General features: G+C 38.4%; 1 protein-coding gene across 1 annotated transcript; it reads right to left on the bottom strand.

The window, feature by feature from the left end:
* Positions 1-62: 62 nt before the first annotated feature.
* LOC143889868 (coiled coil protein) lies at positions 63-20,026 on the bottom strand. The gene is made up of 7 exons (XM_077394245.1): positions 19,706-20,026; positions 19,480-19,606; positions 17,870-18,218; positions 17,675-17,751; positions 7,427-7,463; positions 6,885-7,294; positions 63-370 (listed from the first exon to the last, which is right to left on the bottom strand). The coding sequence occupies exons 1-7, from the start codon at positions 19,984-19,986 to the stop codon at positions 335-337; spliced, it is 1,317 nt and encodes a 438-aa protein (XP_077250360.1). The 5' UTR covers positions 19,987-20,026; the 3' UTR covers positions 63-334.
* Between the last annotated feature and the right edge of the window lie 1,908 nt (positions 20,027-21,934).

Genomic DNA, 21,934 nt, shown 5'->3' with positions numbered 1-21,934 from the left:
CAAGTAGTATCCTGGTCGCTTTCAGAAGTTGATTGAACAAGAAAACAGATATTGAATAGAACTGGAGAATAAAATTTAAGCGATATGGCATTAAGAATAAAGACTGAAGAACCAGAAGCCTTTGTTTTCTAAAAAAAGGAATTTTTTTTCCTCTAGTCTACTAGTCTTTTTTGTAATATGATCCCATTTAAAAAGAAAGTTGTTTTTCCCAGAAGGGGCCATTTGACTTGTACATCAATTATTTTCATGGTACTATACAATGAAAGAGATAAGAAGCAAGATGAATATGCATACCCTAACTTGTCAAAAGGTCACAGAATATTCATACTTCCTTCTATAGACCGTCAACTGCACCATCACTCTCCATCCGCTGCACAGAAAAAGAAAAAGGCGAAAAAATATAAGGTTCAAAATTGAATTCTTTACCAAAAAAGGCATTGCATTAGTTAACACCTGCATGCAACACAATAAAAGCAAGATAATTTTAATTTCATTTCTTTGCAAATGGGACATGAAGGTGTTTTTGGAAGTTATTAACTACATTTTTAAACCTATTATAACCACTTTTTGGATGGTGTCTTTGGAAGTTATAATCATATTTAACTTTAAAATCATTAGCATAGAAGATTATGTGCAAATAAATTTTAGACATCCAAAGAGGCCCCAAGTCTTGGCCCTTGAAAGAACCAACAGGGTTTATCAGCTATTGTCTAATTTGCCTAGAAAAGTCCAATGACACAACTTCATATGTAAACATTGTACCCATGGAGAATGGCACACCTGGCTAACATGGGTCTGCACAACTTAAATTGATAAATTGAAAAGGTCAAAAGGTAGAAGAAACATAGAAAATGTCACTAGATGTCTATAAACGCAATCAATACCCGTTAAACAAAGGCTGCAGAATCAGCTCTGTCATGGATCATTAACATTAGAACCCAAAATAATATTGTTAAAATAGTGGAATTATTTAGTGAACATTACTTTAACAGCCATGGTTTCAGGGATTAATGCGCTATCTACAGGAGATAAAAAGATGGCTCTAAAAACCCATTGTACAGTTAAACAGCATGCACAATGCAATGGCTATCCAATAATGTGTGAAGGCTATTGCTGCCTTTAATAAAGGGCACATCCTCTAATTGAAAATGCTTTCTGAATAAACAGTCTGTAAAAAGCTCGATAAAGGCCAAAACCAATTGCTTTACACATAGTTGCCAGAGTGGTAAGTGAGTACAAGAAGCGATTCGGGAAACGAAAGCAGGAAGCGAGGGGTTTAGAAAAGAGAAAATGCGGGAGGCGAAAAACTCTAAAGAAGTAAAGAGTAAATGTGTAGGAAGTGTCATTGAAAGTCAACATGAAGTGTGTGAAGCCGCACTGGAAGTGAACAAGGACATAGGAAGAGTAAGATTGTAGTAGGTTAGTGAAAAAGGGTTAAGATAAGTAAGGATTACATGTAGAAGAAGACTTCATGACTAATTAGAATTACAAGTTTTAGGAAATTTACAGTTTCACATGTTTCGTTCATATACGTTTAATGTTAAGTTCGGAAAAAGATCCACATAGTTTTCATTTGAAACTTAAGATGAATTTTCAAATTTTAAATAAACGCGTTCTTTAAATATACCCCTTCAACGATATCAAAAGGAGAAAATATTCTCTCAGGATGAAATAATCACCTGAATAGGAAGCGTACTCTTAATTAAGAGGAAACGAGTAGGAAGCGTGGTAAGCGCGCATCCCCTAAATTTAGGAAGCAAGAATAACTTAGCTTCCGAAGTGAGTTTCCGGCTTCCAATCCAACTAGAAAGTTTCTGGTAACTATGGCTTAAACCCATATGTCATTTAAAAAGCCTATTTAGTACTTGCATCAAAGCTTCAATACCAAGATGCCAATACTCAAGTTTCTATGCTCCCTTCCCAATAGCATGTCCCGGCTACAGTTTTTCTAGGAATGTTATAGATAAAACCGTTTAATCATTTATTTTGACTTTTGGAAATTATGTGTTGAAAGATAGGAGCTTATAAATTATTTTCATATTGTACTATGTAACTTAAGTTGGGAAAATTTACCATCTTGTAAGATGCCACTTGAGTTAAATAAAAAAGGACACGCCCAATGATAGGACATACCCTAATTCCCACTAACTCTCTTCTCTTTCTCTCTTATCCTTCTCTTCTTCCTTTTCTTTTGAGTTAAATAAAAAAGGACACGCCCCATGATAGGACATACCCAAAAATCTCGATTCTTGATAATTATTTAATATTATCCCGAAATTTCAGCTGCAATTTCAACCGAAATTTCAGTCGAAATTCTGTACGCAATAAAATAGCCGTTAAAAGATGTCGTCAGATTTCAGCTGAAAGAGGACAGCAACGCAGTCCGAAACCGAAATTTAAAACCTTGCATTTACCCCAAGTCCCTAATCCACTGCGCTGTCACCACTAAAACTCACCCTCGCAGCTGCAACTTGCGCTTGCCCTCACCCAAGAATTTTAATTGCATACAATGTACGTAGGACTTGCTAAGACACTGGATTGTCCGATTTGAAATGGATCGTGACCGAGACACGGGACGTATGATACGAAGAACACTCCAAAACCGATCCGACCGATAAGGGATTTGAATGAATCGTGAACAAGACATAGGAAAGGATTTGAATGGATCGTGACACATACATCCAAAGTGGATCCGTTAACTTCCCTACTCTTTCCCATTGTTTTTTTTTTTTGGTACGAGAGGAAGAGAATCGTCTGATCCAATCCATGCATGTATTCAAGGTGTCGGAATAAAAATGTTGAAGGGATTTTTTGGCAGGCTGGAATAAAAACTTTGGAGGGATTTTTTGGTCATACAAGGGGGCTATTTTTAGTTATATATATATATAAACTGAATTTCAAATCAGATATGGAAATTTATACATGTTGCTAAATCTAAGGCAGGAAGTTGTTTGAGAGTGCATATTCAGACAATTTTGTTACCATTTCAACTTTCAAGCCCCCGTCCAACCCAGGGAAGTAGTTAGATGTGCAATCCTCGAGTCCAGACCACGGCCATCAGACTGGATGAATAGAATGATTTAGAATGGTCACAATTGACCAAGATGTTCAGATACAAGGAAATAGAAAATTTTGCACCTAGTTTTCAATATAAGGGAAAGAAAGTAATATACCACCTCAAACAATCACCTTGACCTGGTTCTACAGATTCAATTCAGCCATGGTGTAAAATAGGGTTCAAGAGAAGTTGGGCAGACCATTCTTTCATCAGACGAGTTACAGAAAGTATCACGATCCGATTGGTATATGTGGATGATATAGTCGTAATAGGCAATGACAACAAGGTCATACAAGATCTGAAAAATCATCATGGGTGGACATTCAATATCAAAGATCTTGGTCCTCCCAAATATTTTCAAGGGATTGAAGTGGCCAGATCTAAATTTGTTATCTTCATATCTCAAAGGAAATATGTTCTAGAGTCTAGACTTCATATCTTCATATCTAAGTTGAAAGCAAAGCCAGTTGATTGCCCTATGAAATTGAACAAGATTTGAATAATCAACGGGGGAAGCCTCTCACCGACCCAAATAGTTTATTTATTATCACACTATTACTCATCAATACATTGCCCATGGTGTCAGTATTGTTTACAGATTTATGCAATCTCATCAGACTATGCATCTAGAAGTAATTCAAAGGATCCTGCGGAACCTCAAGGGAATACAAGGCAAAGGTATTTGATAGAACATGAGGGGCCATTTGACTACAGAGGATACATTGATGCTGATTGGGCAAGCTCACATAATAATGGAAGATCTACAAGGTGCCATTGCACCTTTATTTGGGGTAATCTAGTCACATAGAATAGCAAGACATAGGTTGTGGTGGCATGATCTAGTACAGAGGTTGAATATAGTACTATTGCTCATGAGACTCGTGAGCTTCTGTGGCTTAAGATACTTGACACAGAGATGGGAGTAAAAGTGGACATCTTCGTGAAGCTCTATTGTGATAACCATTCACATCACCTGTAAGTCTCTAACCCAGTATTTCGTGAAAGAATAAAGCATATAGAGGTGGCACTAAAAAAAAATATACTAAACTAGTTGGGGTCGGCTAAATGAATCCTTTAGAAAAAATTCATGAACTAGGTAAAAGGAATCTACCCGGCTCTAATCCTAGTTCTAGTTGGGTTCTTCTACGTGGGTCATTTTCTTCCATTCTATCCTATCCAAGGTCAAGTTCTCTGTTATGTTCCTAGCTATCAAGTCTTTCCTCAATGTTTCTACCCAAGTTGTTTTCGGTCTGCCCCTACCTCTTTTTACTCCATCAATTTGGCACGAGTCGCCTCTTCTCACCGGAGCATCCAAAGGCCTACATTGGATATGTTCAAACCATCTTAAGCGGTGCTCTCTCATCTTCTCCTCAATTAGAGCCCCCCCCCACCCCACCCTTCTATGAATGTCTTCATTTTAAATTCTATCTAGCCTTGTGTGGCCGCACATCCATCTAAGCATTCGCATCTCCGCTACACTCATTTTATGCACATGCTGCTTCTTGGTGGCCCAACATTCTGAGCTGTACAGCATGGCTGGCCTCACAGCTGTCTTATAAAACTTTCCCTTCAACTTGGTAGGGATTTTATGGTCGCACAGAACTCCTGAGGCAAGCTTCCACTTCAACCAACCTACTCTTATTCTATGGTTAACATCCTCTTCAACCTCTCTTTCCTTATGTAGAATTGAACCAAGATAACAAAAGATATCCCTCTTAGGTACCTCCTGTCCAGTCATATTTACTCAAATATATATATATATATATATATATATATATATGTACCTCCTGTCCAGTCATATTTACTCAAATATATATATATATATATATATATATATATATATATATATAAACTATAAAGCATATAGAAGTCGATTGTCACTTAATGAGGGAAAAGGGGAAGGGGATCATTATTGTTTTGCGTGCCTAATTAGAGGATCGGCTTGCTAACATACCAAAGTTGCTCCTATAAACCATCTACAAAGGATCCATGGCAAGATGGACATGTTCAGCATTCACTGTCTAGCTTAAGGGAGGGTGTCAAAAGAGAGGAGAGATTAAGATTTATTAATTTAATTTAATGAGGGAAAAGGTGAAGGGGATCATTATTGTTTTGCTTGCCTAATTAGAGGAACAGCTTGCTGACAAACTTCTTTCTTTTTTTGTTGAAAAGTGTGTTCCTATAAACCATCTACAAAGGATTCATGGCAAGATGGACATGTTCAGCATTCACAGTATAGCTTAAGGGAGGGTGTTGAAAGAGAGGAGAGTTTAAGATTTATTTTCATATTTCGCCACGTGATTTAAGTCAGTGTAATTTTTCCATTTTGTAAGATGTCACTTAAGTTAAACAAAACAGGGCATGCTCCATGATGGGACAAACCCTAATTCCTATGAACTCTCTTTTCTTTCTCTTTTCCTATTTCTAGTCCCTTTTTCTCTTCCTTTTACCTTTTTTTCCAATGGCCCTCTTCCTTCTACTATTTTCTACCCTAATTTCACTGAACTTTCTTTTCTTTTTCTTTTTTTTTGAACTTTCTTTTCTTCCTCTCCCCTTTCCCTTCCCTTTCTCTTTTTCTTCTTTTCCTTTCTCTCTTTCTTCTATTACTGTCATCTAGTTTGATCAAATACATGCATACACACACGACCACACACACACACACACACAACATATATATACATGTGTACGTGTGTTAAAAAAATAACAGATTAAGAAGCCCCATATACTTGGGGCTTGCACAGGAACTCTCCATTATAGACCAACTCATTTGTTCATTTATTTTAGCTTTTGGAAACTATATAAATACTTTTGTGCCTGTAAGGAAACAAATAAGCCTGTAATTGGGGCTTGTATAGTGGGGACACCCATATGCAAACAAAAGGCATTAAGGGACAGTGGCATTTCCCATTATCTGATCAATATCTTTGAATCATGCGAAGAATCATCAAGGAAGAGGGGATTCCTTCTTTACCTAACTACAAGCGATAAATACCTTTCAATCTAGATCTACACATGCTAGAGCACTGATAGTGTAAGGTCTCACGAAATGACCAAAAATGTAAACCTTATAGGGCAAGAGTGTATCTGAATTGTCATGAAAAAGCTAGCAAAACAGAACTTCATGGTAATGATTCCCTATATCAAACAAGATGAGCCTCTACATCTAGCCCAGTTGAAACTTTATTCCTCCCATCAAAGTTGACTTTGAGAGACCCGTCCGAGAAAGCCATAAAAATTCTTTGTTTGTTTGATGCCTGGCGCTTTCTCAAATATCCACAAAATGTTTCTTTAGAATTCCAAAATATTTCAAGAAACCATAGAAGAAATCTGCCGCCTCCTGTTAGTATTTCCCTCTCATTGCCAGGCTACATATGAGACTGGTCAAAATGAGGGCTCACGAATATAGATGGACAGAGGAGGTCAACATGCTATTATTTTGACATGTTACAAAATATAATAATCCTCCGTTCATGTTCATTTTGAAAGATAATTCTGTAACACATACGTTACAGAACTAGCTAGAAAATCAAACAAATGCATTCATTTAGGGTTGCATTGCGCAGATGAACGAATAAAAGAAACTTGGCAACCGAAATGTATGTGATACATAAAACGTATGCATGTTTTTATGTCTTAGAATCCATTTCATAGAGCTTCATCAACTACAATGTCAAAAGATAGAACTTATAATACCATATAAAAGAACAGAAAAGCTTCAAATGCCATAGAGAATAACATCCATAACCTGAGAAGCATTTTTGGACTATCTTTCCTGAATACACCAAAAACTTTGAGGTGAGTTCACTTTTCAGAATGTAGAGTTTACCATTCGTTTGCTTATGTATGGTTGTATGTTGAGTGATGGCTCAGACAGGTTGTCAACCTTGAACAATTTTTGTTTCTCCATCTCAAACTCTTTCCTGGATTCCTTTCGGGTGCCTCCTTGCCAAACTCTGCCAAAACTAGGGAGCCAGTCATCATCACAACTAGTAGTGACAATCTCGCCTCTCTTCTCCATCTCGAGCTCAACCTTTCTCTTTTCTGCCCATGCTGCTCCCACCCGTTTGGGATTCAACTTTTGAGATTTGCCAGACTTTTCTTTGAAGCCTTTGCTTACCCCAATGTTTATCTCATTCCCACGATTTACTTCTAACCAAGGAGGAGGAGCTCCAGAATGCACATTTGCTTTAGGATCATCAGGAAGTAAACGAGGAATCTGTGTTAAACTCTGCAACCCTAAATATAGTGAAAAAGATGAGATCAATCTGGAGACCATGTCAAGCTCATGAAAAACTTTCGCATCTCAGACGACCAGAAAAGGAAAAACAGATGTCAAAAGACCAAACTGAAATAGTGAGAGATGAGTACCTTGGATACTTCCCTTTACACTATCCATCTTTGGAGCCTGATGCACATAGAAGTACTGTTAGCAAAGATATTGTTTGTTTGATAGTTAATTTAACAAATAAAACTGATAAATGGAAAAAATAATATATGAGACATCAGGAACTTGATTGAGTCATTGAAGATAAATGTCATAGTTACAAAGATCACATCATAGATAGCTGACAAATTAAACACTAAAGTCACGTTTTGCACTAACAATAGATGAAAATTAGTATTTAAATTCATATCAAACATAACAGAAGAATGAAAACAAAAGTTATATATGCATAGTAACTGCATAAAAGGAAAGATAAGAATTTGTAATGAAGAGCATAATCAAAGCTTCAAAGAAGCACCCTCTTTTCCTCTCTTTCCATTTCTTTTCTTTTTCCTTAAATAGAAGAGACAATTGATAATAATCAGTGTTGAAAACCTTGCAACGTCAACTCAGAATGCATTCGAGTTGATTTAGTAAGGCCTCAAAACACACGGCGAGTCCTTCAAACTGGAATTGAATAAAATTACAAATCACATGAAGTGGAAGTTGTTGTTAGGTGTATATAGAGAATCATGATTTATGTTAGGGTTATTATATATGTTCTTTATTTGTTTCACCACCATCAATGGTATTATTTGTTTTTAGACCACCATTAATGGTATTATGGCCATTGTAATATGTTGTCTATGTTAATATAAGGCAAAGGAAGACTTGGCTCCTTAAGCATTTCACACATATTTCTCTACTTTTCTTTTCTTTTCTTTTTTTAATGAATGGAAATAATAAAAAAAGAAGCAATAAGGCGCCTGAGATGGCCGAAACTAGAAGAAGCAACACAAATCAAACAAACACCCCTCCACACCATCAAGAGGGGAGCAAATAAAGAAAAACTCAAGCCCAGTCCTGGGAACTCCAAGATGGTCAAGACTATCAGCCACAATATCAGCCAATCACTGGGAAACAACCACATTGTGGCTTTCACTTCCTCAACTTTATCTGCAAAATCACATTAATAACTCCCCCTCCCCCTTCACCTATTTAATGACGTTAAAAGAGTTGCCTTCAACAATTAACGCATCAAGCATTTCTTAAAAAACAACAACGTCATCGTTGACTCACCCAAGTCAACTCCTTTTTACCTTGGTCGCGTTCTTATCCAAGTTCACATTGTACCCTACAAATTCAATCAAAAGGAACCAGGTGTTGGTACAAGGATCGAACCAAGACGTGATTCTCTTGCTCGCTCCAGAGTTGCTAGCTCAGAGTTAGATTTTTTACATCCTTCCACCTTGAGAATGAGGAGGTGTGTTTCCATGCTTGTTTGGATGTTTTTTTCTTCGTTCTCTTTTGCTTGTATGAACCATCTCGGTCTTCTTTATTTAATGCATTTTTCCACTAAAAAATGGATCAAACAATTAACTTCCTAGCGGACTCACATACTAATAACATCCTATCCATACCAAAACTGCAAATGCAGGTCGAATGAACCCTACTCAAAAGCACTACTACTCTATCAAATTCTTTGTCAAAAATGTTATTGCAAAATTGGATTTTCCAATCAACACTCACATTTTTCCTATCAAAACACTCCCTCACAAAAGCATTATGATCAGCAGCAACTCTAGCCAAGTCAGGAAAGTCAACAAAAAGATATCTTGATCCCCACCAATGATGCATCCAAAATATAATTCTCCTCCCACATTCAACTCTGAAGTGGATGCCTCCTTGGAACTGAGATGAAACTTTCAAAATATCTCTCCAAAACACTAATCCAAACCATTTGTAATTGTCCGTTTAATCTCATCCCCCAACGCTCAGGCAATATTTCACAACAATCACTGCTCTCTAAAAGGAGTTGACATCCTCTCCAACCCTCCCCGACCATTTGCCAAGTAATGCATTATTAACATCTCTAAGCCTTCTGATACCAATTCCGCCAAATACGTTAGGCTGGCACACCTTATCCCAACTGACCAGATGGAATTTTTTGTTGACCTCGATCATTCCACAAGAAATTTATACAAAGTTTATCAAAACAGTTAATAACGAAAATGGGGCAGGATAACAAAATTAAATATTAGCAAGAACCACCTTGATTAACGCAAACTCTTCTTCTATAAAGAGTCTCCTTTCCAGCAATTCAAAAAAAAAAGTCTCCTTTCCACTGTTTCAATGAAGGATCCCATAGATTTCTAAGAGGCCTACCAAAACAAAGCAAAAATCCCCAGGAAAGCATCAAGGATGGGCTCGTTTTGCATCCAAGAACCCTGGCAAAATTTTCTTCCTGCTCAGCACTTGAGTGGCCCTTTCTCTTCTTCTCTTATTCTTCTTCTCCTATTTCTCCCCTCTAATTTCTTGTCTTCCCTTCTTTTACTCATTCTCTTCCCCTTCTTCTTCTCTTTTCTCCTCTATCTTCTATTTCCCTTCCCTGGATCACATCAGTTGACCCCGATCATAACTGAATTGGAGAAGTTAACACACTTCAAATCCCACGATCAAATTGAGACTTCTAGTTATCCCCAACATCCTACTCAAAGTTTCCACCATAATGGTAAAAAAGCAAGAACAAATCCCCCAATTCAATTCCCCTGGAAGTCTTAAAGAATCCCAGAGGAGAACCATTAACTAGCACTGCGCACAGAGTAGAAGAAACACAATTTCCCATTCATCCCTTCCATATGATACTGAATACCATCCTGCTCATGATATGATAGAAGCATCTCCATTCCAATCTATCGTACGCTCTTCGATATCACCTTCCAAATGATTTCTCTTCTCCTACTCTTGTGATAATGGTCCGCACATTTATTAGCAATCAAGGCACCATCTAAAATGTACTCTAGAGATGAACGCACTTAGGTTTCTCGAGATCAAATCTCCCCAAAACTTCCTCAGTCTAACAAATCTAAAGAGAAGTTAAGAGATGTGGAGTGAAGTTCCTCGTTAGAGGGACCGGACGGAACTCTTTTAAGAAGATTAAAAAAAAAAAGTCTTCAAATATTGCTAAAAGTAGTTATTTCTCTTTATTTGAATATCCTCGAATACGGCTCTTACTGAATTGTAGTTAGTTAGGCACATCCTTGCCAAATTTCATCTTGATATACCTGTAGCCATTCTTTCTTTTTGCTTATGTTTTTGTAGATCTGCGAGCACCTTAGCTAAGATCAAATAGTCCCAATCAAGCTGATGAGCTGGGAATCAGCAAGCCTAGCAACAAAATCCATGTTCGAAATGAGAAATGAAAGTAGCCTAGTACTCCTATCCAAACAAAGACTCTTGAAGAAATCATTGAAGAATGTCATAATATTTACCTTTGATAGACCCCTTAAAATTACGGAAAAAATCCAAGAAAAAAGTGTTTGAATCTAGGAGATTTGTAGCCTTTAAAGGTAAAACAGGGAGTGTTCAAACCAAGGTTTTAAATTTCGGTTTCGGTGTCAATTTCGGCCACCATCGAAATACAAATATTTCGGTTTTGCGTTTTGGTGGAAATCTATAAATTTCGATAGAAATCTTTAGAATTTCAATGGAAATTTATAAATAAGAGTGAAAATGAATTTCAGTCAAATTTCGCCAAAACTCCTGTAAAAAAACGTTTCATGGTGAATTTTGTTTCGGCCTTGGCCAAAACCGAAATATTTCGACCAAAACGGAATGCTTCAGCTGAAATTTTAAACCATGGTTCAAACTCACTGCTAGCAAGATTTTCTAGCAAGCAAAAGTCAATTCCCAATGGGAGAGCAAGCAATCTACAATTAGATGTGGAGCTTCTGATAGAAAGATACAATCTCTTGATAATGTTGTCCACTTGTCCTTATCATAGGTTCTTTCATCATTAATCACGAATGAGTGGATTCTTTTGGATCTCATCCTGCCACTGGCTATGTTGTGAAATCAGTGTTTTAAAACTCGGTGACTCAGCTCGGAACTCGGCCGAGTCGACGCGGATTTGCAATGGCCGCGTTTTGGTGTCCCAGACATGGCGAGTCCTGGCCGAGTCTTGGCCATTTCGAACACCCACCATTTGCCGCTGAAAAACCCTGTATATCCTAAATTGCGAAGAAGAAGAAGATGGAGGAAATGATATATCCGGCCTTCTTTTTTACTTGGGGCAGCCCCTCTAGTGTTAAATAATAGTAAAATATTATAACAAAAAGTGGTGTCCAAGTAAAACATGAGGGCAAGCAAATACATCACTTACGCAAAAGCAATGCACTATTTTATTTTTATTTTTTTGGCAGTGTAATGCCAGCCCCTCTTTTGCTTCTGTCTTATCCTCTCTTTCCCATCACTAAAAGTGCCTCGTTTTTGCTATCAGTACAGTCATTTGACTCATCTTGTCTTTTAGTAATTTAAATAGGTATCAAATTTTATTGCAACTCCCAATTTTTCAAAAGAAAAGAAGAGACATGTTGGATTTGTGCAATTATTCAAGGGCAGTCATAAATTCACCCCCATTTATTACCGTATTCACCCCCTATTTTTCAAAATTGATTGTCCAGCTCACACCTAGAATGATCAAAACCGTCCACCTGATGGGCCACAATCTATTAGGTTGTGCCCCAAAAATCATTTACATAGGATGATCCTAGCCGTCTGATCTATAGAGGCTTGATTATATGGAGTTTCTCTATAGATCGGAGGGCTAGGATCATCCTATGGAAAAGATTTTTGGGGCACAACCTAATTAGATTGTGGCCCATCAAATGGACAGTTTGGATCATCCTATGGTATGGGCTGGACAGTCCATTTTGAAAAATAGGGGGTGAATACTGTAATAGAAGGAGGTGAATTTATGACCGCCCTTATTAAATCATGGTGTTGCTGATATCACTCCCCTAAATCTAAAGCCCCGTTTGGATTGCATGAATTTTATGTAAAAGTTTGGAAAGAAAAAATATTTCTAAATTTTCTTACATCTTTAACACTTGAAAAAAAAAAGGTAACTTAAAGTATTAAGGTTGTGGCTCATCAAATGGACGGTTTGGATCTTTGGATCATCCTATGGTGTGTGTCCAAATTTTTTTCAAAAAGTGCAGTACTACCCACACTAGGATAATCCAAACCGTCCATTTGATAGGCCACATATAGTCCAGAATTTTTTCAAAAATGTTGTACTGCCCATACGATAGGATGATCTAAACCGTCCATTTGATGGTCACATCTTGTATTTTTTTATAAAAAAAAAATTACATCTCAGGCTCTCAACCGCGTCAATCGCGTTCTTGGCCTCGTCTGCGCCGAGTTGACTAGGTTTTTCTTTGGCCGCATTCCGCGTCAGATCCGCGTTTTTAAACACTGTGTGAAATAGGCGATGCTCTTATCCCCCAAATTAAACCACTTGGATCTTGATCATTGTCTCCACCTTAGTTCCTCTTGAAGAACCAATCACTTAAAACACATTCTTAAGGTCAGCCTATCAACTAGCTCATTGTCTGCCAACGATTCACTGTCTTCCTTTTGATTGAGTGTCCTGATCTCACTAAGTAATTCCATAGTTGCTAGAGTGGGGAGTGAGTGCGGGAAGCGAGGCGTTTAGAAAGGGAAAAAGCGGGAAGCGAAAAGTTTTAAAGAAAATAAAGAGAAAATGTATGGGAAAAAAACCAATTTGAAGTATATACTAATCCTCATTGAAAGCAAACAAGAAGCACATAGAAAGAGTTGGATTGTGGTAGGTAAGGGAGGAAGGGTTAATATAGGTAAGAATTACAATTAGAAAGACGACTTCGTGAATAATTAGAATTAACAGTTTTAGAATTTATAGTTTCGCATATTTTATTCATATTTATCTAATGTTAAGTTTTTCGAAAAAGTTTCACATAATTTTCAGCTGAAACTTAAGATGAGTTTTCAAGTTTTAAATGCACCTTTTTTTAAATAAGTTCCTTTAGCATTATCAAAAGGAAAAAATATTCTTTTAGGAAGAAATAATCACCTAAATAGGAAGCGTACTTTAGCTAAGAGGAAACGCATAGGAAACGTCTAGGAAGCGTGCTACCCCTAAATTTGGGAAGCGAGAAGAACTTAGCTTCCGAAGCGAGTTTCCGGGAAGCGAGCTTCCCATCCAACTAGGAAGTTTCCAGTAACTATGAGTAATTAATCTTTTTTTATTGCCAATCCGACATCTCTCCTATAAGGCCAAGGGTACAATCCATTGATGTTTGATGATCAACATACCCAAATTGATGGTAGATTGCTAATGGTTGCTCTAGTGTTGTGACTTAGACAGGAGTTATCAAAGCCAATACTTGAAGCAAGAAGAAAAAGGGTTCAACTTGGAGACAGACAAGCATTGGTGGTCTTCCTACAAGCCTTGAAGCTCATTGAAGAATGAAGGAAACCACAAGCACAAGAGTAAGATAGAAGACTCTCCCAAGTCAAAGAACATCTCATGCAAATGCCTAAAAGATGAAGAATCAAGAAGACTCAAGGTTTCTCTACCGTTTAGAATGTATTAGAGTTTTCTTGACATTAAATATTTTGCATGAAGTCATGTTTTCAAAACCTTTTCAAAAGTATTTCAACAAACTCAAAAAGGTATCTGAAAACTTAGGACAAAAGCCCAAAGACCATGGCCCAAAGCCCTAAAGTTCAAACATGTAAACATAAGTTTTCAAAACAGGTCCAGTCGACCGAGACATCCCAGTCGACCGCGGGATGGATGCTGAAAACCCAGCATCTACGCAACAAAAGTGGGCCGGTCGATCGAGGCCAACCCGATCTACCGCGGATGGGCTCTTGGAAAATCTGGAGCCATCCAGAAAGGTCACGGCGGTAAACCGCCATAGGCAGATAGGTTTCTGGACAAAAATAAAAAGTCAAGAAAGCCCTCGGCGGGTGACCACGACATCCTGGTCGACCACGGCGGTTTCAAAAAATAAAAAAATAAAAAAATGAGTGCCCGATAGGGCGGGCGATCGCCATACATCGGTCGATCACGCCTGTCTAGCAAAAGAGTCGTTGGGGCTCGGGCGACTTGCGTTTTCTTGCCCAGTTATTTACAGTTTTGCCCCCAAACGGTAATATCATCACTTGGGCTATAAATACCCTATCCTTTACCTTCCAAACAACCATTTGAAAGATCATTTATCAAACCCTAGTGCATTTAAGCTTGAAAATGAAAAAGGATTCTTTCTTCTTTCTCTTGAGCATTTATTTGTGCATTTACTTCTTGTTAAGAGGCACTCCATAGGACTTTGATTTGTAATCAATAGGAGTGATTAGTGAGCTTTTCATTGTTTGTATTTGCCTTTAAGAGGCTTGAGAGACTTCTATTTCTTTATTCTTGTACTTGCAAAGAGGAATCATACCCTTTGAGGCGGCGTGCAAAGAGGGTTGACATCCTTGGAGGCGGTTCTTGCGAAGAGGGTTTGTTCCCTTGGAGGCGGAGATTATTGTAAAGCCCGGAGACTCGGCATGAGGAGTCTCAACATAGTGAAGGAAAATCCTAAGGAAAGACCAAGTACTTAGGTAGTGGAGTAGGTCCGTTAGTGACCAAACCACTATAAATCATTGTGTGGCCTCCTTACTCTTCAACCTCCTTCTCTTGGTGATTGGTAATCTCTTTCTCAGCTTTCTAATATTAATTGGATAAGGGTTAGAATAATCTGGGATTAATCTCACACTCCCTTGCAATATAGGCAAAAATTTTAAATTGCCCAATTCACCCCCCCCCCCCCCCACTCCCTCGGGTTGCCCTTTGAGATTTCATCTCCTCTCTAGCCCATCTTCTCAACTTGGATTCTTTTGACCCAATCGAATATTCGATGTGCAACTAGCAATAGCCTCATTCCACTAAGACACAAGCTTTTCCCGCATATTTGATTCCTCAAGGCAAGCCAGCTCAAAACAGAATGGATTCGGATCCAGAAGTTCGCCTTAGTATAGAGAAGGATGGCGCAATGGTCAAAAACCATCATAGGAAGTGCAACCTGCAACAACTCTGGAAACCACGAGCTCAATTGCTGGCAAATGAGAAACCTGCCTCGCCTACTCCTGCACTGATTTCTAGCCCAAGTGAATTGGCCCCCATTAAGGGGAAAACCCATCAATAAAGTAAAACACAAGAAATCGGAGAAATCCTACATGCTGGCAGAAATCCTCTTACGCGAAGTCCTTTCATCAATAAATCAAGTAGAGTTAAAATCTCCTCCAATGCACCAAGGGATCTGCCATCTTTCTCTAATACCATCCAGCTCGTCCCATATCACACTATGAAGAAGCCTTGGGATTTTAGGGCCGTAGACAACCAAGAAAGAACACTCGGAGTTGTTAGTAATCTTTCTCAAATGTATATGAACAATATACCGCTCAATAACCTCCTCCGTGAGGTTCAGCAACACTCCATCCCAAAGTAACTAAATACCACTTGAAGCTCCCACAACATCTAACTTAGCAAACCTGAAGCAGTTCCCATAACCCAGCTCCCTTAAGATCATTTTGGTCATATTGGCAATCTTAATTTCTTAATTTAGGTAAAATCTTTCTATCACCATCTCCTACCTTGCCTTGGTACTTCTAACGTTAAAGTGTAGGAAATTCAAGTTATTCAGATGGACGGTGGTCCTCATTCCTCGAGAGAAATCAGACCATTAACTTCCTTAGAGAGAGGAATATGTGGTTCATCGATTATTGCGCACATTGCATTGAGGCAGGGGAAACTGTCGATCACGGATCACCTTTTTATTCATTTCAAGATTGCTACTAAAGTGTGGGGTAGAGTATTGAGTAGATTTGGGATTTCTTGGGTGTTCATGGCTTCTTTATGGCAACATGGAAGCTTAAAGCAAAGATTCTTTGGCATGTTTCCTTTTTAGCTACTATTTGGGTCTTGTGGAAGGAACGCAACGCGAGAATTTTCAAGGGATCCACCAAAAAAGAAAAGTACCTTTTCTTTAAAGTGACTGTTTTATCTATTTCATTGGTTAAAACATTAGAACCTTTCATATTTGTATCGGCATTTGACTTGTGGCATGGGTGGAAAGAGATAAGTTCAGCCTCCACCGAAAATCCTAAAGTGGGACAAGCTTGGTTACCACCGCCGTCGGGAACTCTAAAGTTAAATTTTGATGGCTCTAGTTTGGGGGAATCTGAGGCCTGCAGGTATTGGTGGGCTATTAAGAAATGAGTTGAGGGAGGTCATATGAGCATTTTGTGGGCCTATTGGGGTGGCTGATTCTAACGAGGAGGAAGTTCAAGCTATCCATCAAGGTATTCTATTCTTGCATAGTGCAGACATGAATAATGTGGTGGTAGAAGGAGACTCGCTCAATGTTATAAGATGGCTTAGAGATTCCCGTGCAGTTACTTGGAGATTTGTTGCAGTGTTTGATGAGATTTAGGATAAGGTTGGATCCTCGTCGATATCTTTCAATCACATAAGACGATCTGCTAATGGAGCGGAGGACAAGATTGCTAGAGATGGGCAGCTTGCTAGTGATGGGGCTTATAGGGAGAGAGTGGATCTTTTTTACTTTCTCCCTCCTTAGTTGCTTGTGGTTTTTGTATTTATTCCTTCTGTATTTTTTCGGGTTCATTTGCCCTTTCTTTGTATCATTCCGGGGACCGTCTCGGCCTTCGTTTTGTTCAATGAAATTATCCTTACCATTCAAAAACGGGTAAATACGTATTTTTTTACTTATTCTAAGTTATGGGTGACACTTATATAATATTCATCAATTGCTATTAAATAGCATACAAGGACAAAAGTCGTGAGGGTTGAGTGAATATCTCACTACTTTTCTCCCTTCTCTCTATCTTTTAGTTTTTCCCTTCTCTCCTCCTTGATTCTCTTTATCTCCAATTTCTTCTTACTTACTTAACAAACTTTGTCTCAGTAACAGCGTGTTTCTCCCACTCAGTTTGTTTAATCGAACTGAGGATTATAACAGCAGCCAAAATATAAAATGAGTTGACAGTTATGGAATAGAACATCAGCAATCTTTACAAGATTGAAAAACCTATTTATTTAGGTGGCAGTTACGACTTATGAATATGAGCAGAAATGGAACTCGTGTTTTCAAGATATCAAATGAAATAGCCATTCAAAAAAAGAAGAAGATATCAAATGAATATCACAGGAAGTTGAATCAAATTATTTATTTAATCACAAGAGAAAAACAAGTTCTTGACAAGACTGAGATGTGACACTATAATTAGTTCTGAAGGAAATGAATCGAATCACAATCTTGACATCCAAGGGGCAGATGAGTTGCCTGAGCAATAAAGCTTACCCTTCCGTTGCTAGAGCAGCAATCAACTGAGCCTTTTCTACCTTTTCCACTGAGACTATGTTGGCTTTCTATACAGACTGCACCATTCATGAAGTAACACATAAATATGATATGCCATATTATGGGTAATGCCATCTTATGAAGGAAAGTTCCATAAAATGAAGGAAAGTTCCTAAAAATACAGGTCACTCTCACCTGTCACATGTTTGGCACTGCTTTCTGGAGCATCCAATACTGGGATATCAAGATTTCTGTGTATGTCCAGTGGTAGAAGAGTAGCGCCATTTGGAACAGAGCCAAAGTTTGTGACTTCAGAAACTCTTGCATTAAATGCCTGATAGTTCTCATTTGTATGACATTGTAAAGGTAGAACACTATTTGAAACATTTGAATAAAAAGAGTAGTTTGAATTTTTTTCAAATCTATCCATATCGACAGATATAAGTTCAGAGTGGATATCTTTTGAAGGTCCAGTTACAGGTCCAAAAGATCTTTCGCTTGATGATGCAGATGCACTTTTCAACAATCTGCACTTGTTCTCCCACTGCAGTTATAAATAAAATAAAAATCAACTACTGATTAATAATTTTGCAAATGCAAACATAAAAAAAGAAAACAACATGATAATGACAAACAAGAAATGTAAGGACACATTTGAATTCATTACATGGCTCCACATGCACAGAAGAGTAAGACAACCTATGCATTCATATGAAATTATGAAAACTGAGTACAGTGAATTGACAGTTTTTGTTACGTGCCTAGATGGGTCCCACTATAATGAATTAAATTAGTTTGGATTTAGGATATATCAGATCTTAGAAGATCTGTTCATTGGATTACTTGTATTGTATGGTAGATTAGGCAGGTTGGGTAGCAACTAGGACTGATTTGTATACTAGCCAAGATTAGGTTAGCCTTTATTTAGTTATTTCCATTCTTATCATAAGGTCTTTCTATGTTTATCTCTTGAGTGTTCTATAAAAACACTCATTAGTTTCTCTCTAATGAAATGAAGAATACTTTTATCGCATAAATAGTGTTTTTACACAAGAAGGAGGACCGACCCTTCCCTCAAAGTGGATCAAGAGGCTAATTTTCCCTCTAAGAAGATCAATCATGTCGCAAACCGATTCGGGTTCGTAACAGTTTTCTGGAGAGGCAAGTATGTTAAACGTAGAATGAGCATTGACTCCTCGAATATATTCGTCCCACCTTATGCCCAAAACGAATCATCTTACCCTCATATATATTCAATGCAGATGATGGCTCAGAAAAAAGTGGCCAAGTAAAACTAAGGACATTATAATACTTCTGATGATAACTATGAGAGGACTACTTGGAAAGGGTTACCTGGTTCAAAGGCCAAAATAAGAACTGTCACATTGAAAGTTACCGCATAGTGGGTCGCCCCGCATAAGGGGCAACTTGTGGAAAGGGCTACCAAGAAAAAAGGCTAGAGTGAGAGCCGCCACAGTGTGGGCTTCCAAGGACAGCGGATACGGTAGCGTGGTGGAATGTTATGGTCCTAAATGAGGGCCTACCTAGGTACGGGACTAGGTGGAACACATCCAGGTACGGGACAGGTTTAAAAGGCCTAGCCCAACCTAATGCGTTCCATCAGTCCTAGGCTTTTGGCATTTTGGTTAGGTACCAAACATCCCATCTCAAATGCAATAACCAGAATGCTGTAATGGTTGACCAATCAGCCAACAACCAACTAAATTCCAAAATCAAAACAATAAGAAAACACCACAATTCATATCGAACACAAAAGTACAAAATCGAAAAAACCCACTTCTTACCTTGGTGAGATCAGCCTCGGAAACCCTAAACGAATCGATTTGATCCATTCCCCCACCGTGTTTCCACATGAAATTCCTCGCACTCTTCAAATGTTCCGCGCTCGCAAGATGATTAATCGCATTCTCACTGAAAAAAGAAAACAAAAAGGAAAAACAAGAAGGATTCTGGAAACCCTAGAAAGGTAACAAAGAAGAAAACAAAACCAGAGAAAGTACGAGAGCGAACCAGGCGAAGAGGCTGTTGAGTTCGAGGATTTTAGAATCGCAGAAGAAGCACCAGAATCGATTCTGAGGCGCGTGTTCTGGACGGAGGAGAGAAGCGTTTTTTAGGAAGAAACGGAGGTCGGAGAGCTTGTTTTTGAAACGAGAAAGGAAGGAAGAAAGTGATTTGATGTGGTTAGGGAAGTAGATGTGACGACGACCTTGGTTGTGGTTGAGCTTGCACACCTTGCACAACTCGTACTGCACTTCGCCCTTCTCTTTCTCCTCCTTTCTTTTCTCGGCCATCTCCTCCTGTTTTTTAACTGTCGAAGAAAGAATGAAATAGGAGAAGCGGTTTTATAATTAGAGGAATGATAAAGTGAAGAACGCCCTAGCCGAAACCCAGCTAGAAGGGTGCTCCGTTGGTCCATCTCAATAAAGTCAAATTTATAAGGGACAACCCGACCTTATGAAATTGGGTCGGGTCGGGTTGGGCTGGGTTGGGTTGATTTATCCATTCATTTCTTAGCAAAAGCTCAACACGACCTGACCTGAATTGCAACCCCTACTACCGAGACCCAAAAGACTGCGACATTGCTGTCCAATTGAGTGTCAGCTAGGGCTGCAAACGAACTGAGCGGGATCACGAACATGTTTGGGTTCGGATCATCAAAAGCTCGGCTCGGGCTCGTTTGTTTACTAAACGAGCCGAATCCGACCCCAAAAATTTGGCTCGTCAAATAAACGAGCCGAACTCGAACTTTGTATAGTTCGGCTTGGACAAGCTCACAAACTTTTTAGGCTCGGTTCATAAATAAGTCGAGCTTTAAAGCTCGAATTATGTTCATAAACAAGTTGAGCCGAGCTTTTACTTAATGATTTTTGTTTGATATCATGTTCTTGGAATGTGTTTACTAAACAAGACGAACTCGAGCCCAATCAAGCTCAAGCCTAGCTTGGCTCGGCTCATTACAAGCTCGGTCGAGCTCGATCCCATAGTATTAAGCTCCTCACGAACACGAGTTGATGCTCAAACTAAGCAAGCCGAGCCCGAACACCCCAAAGTTCCATTCGGCTCGTTTGCAGCCCTACTGTCGGCACCTTCGGAGGGGTAGGAGCACCTACAAGTTGGACAAAGTGGGTCCATGCATTTCTTTTCTTCAAAGTGGGCTATTATATGATGTCCATGTATTGGCATACCTATTTTTTTAAATACAATAGGCCTATCTTGTTCAAAGATCTAAACAAGAAAATGATATATTAGCCCCCTTTTATTTCATGGACCACTAATTGCCAAATATAAAATTCTTTAGGATCGTCAAGCAATAATTTTGCAAAAGGAGGGACTTATTGGCAGAAATCCGTAAAATTTAACACAGGAAGCAGGAAGATTGATTTGTTATCCATTTATCCCCAAATGAAGCTCAGTCTTCAATCAACTCTTAATTCCAGAGTGTTTGTGAGAAGAACATAACAATATATATTGCATTTAAATAAGAAATTACATACCATTTGAGTAATAAATTGAAACAATGTTAAATTTCATGGGTACATGACAGCTAAAAATGGCATGATCTGCCCCCACCATCATTACTATACCACTGCACCATTTCTAACCCTCATTCTCATATAAAAAAGAAACAGGTACCAGTGCATATGAATTGCTAAAAAAATTCAGTGAATCCATAGCCGTTTATTCAGGACATTTCCTGTTATTAGATGCTTAGATGTTTCTGTGATTCTAATATGAAGGCACAGGAATGAATGAATATATGATGGTCAAATTCATAAAATTAGCTGACTTGGATGTTTGCGAGAATCCTCCTATGTTAAGTACAAAAGATTAAATAACGCCTTCTCCAACGGCTTAAGCTTTTAGAGTAATTGGTTGTTTCATATGGTATCCGAGCAAAGGTCCAAGGTTCAAAACTCCTTAATATTGAAATTTCACTTTTAATGGTCAATCAAAAAGGGGTTAAATGTCTCATGTGTAGGTCAAACCCTAAAAAAGAGGGGCCATTGGTGAGTGGGAGTGTTAAGTATAAAAGATTAAATAATACGTTCTCCAACAGCTTAAGCTTTTGGATTAATTGTTCGTTTCACATCCTAAAGTTTGCCCAGCATTTCTTGAGTAGAGATCAATAAAAACACCTTTGACTCTACCGAATTATAACGACTGCATCGTGCCGGGTTGACTAGGATTTTCTTAGATCGCATTCCAAGCTTCATTCGTGTTTTTAAACACTTTAATAAC

Source organism: Tasmannia lanceolata, unplaced genomic scaffold, assembly GCF_043159265.1.
Source record: "Tasmannia lanceolata isolate RefF3 unplaced genomic scaffold, GAP_Taslan_0.1 ptg000013l, whole genome shotgun sequence".
In the NCBI taxonomy this organism is placed as follows: domain Eukaryota; kingdom Viridiplantae; phylum Streptophyta; class Magnoliopsida; order Canellales; family Winteraceae; genus Tasmannia; species Tasmannia lanceolata.
This window is presented reverse-complemented; position numbering and strand designations above follow the sequence as displayed.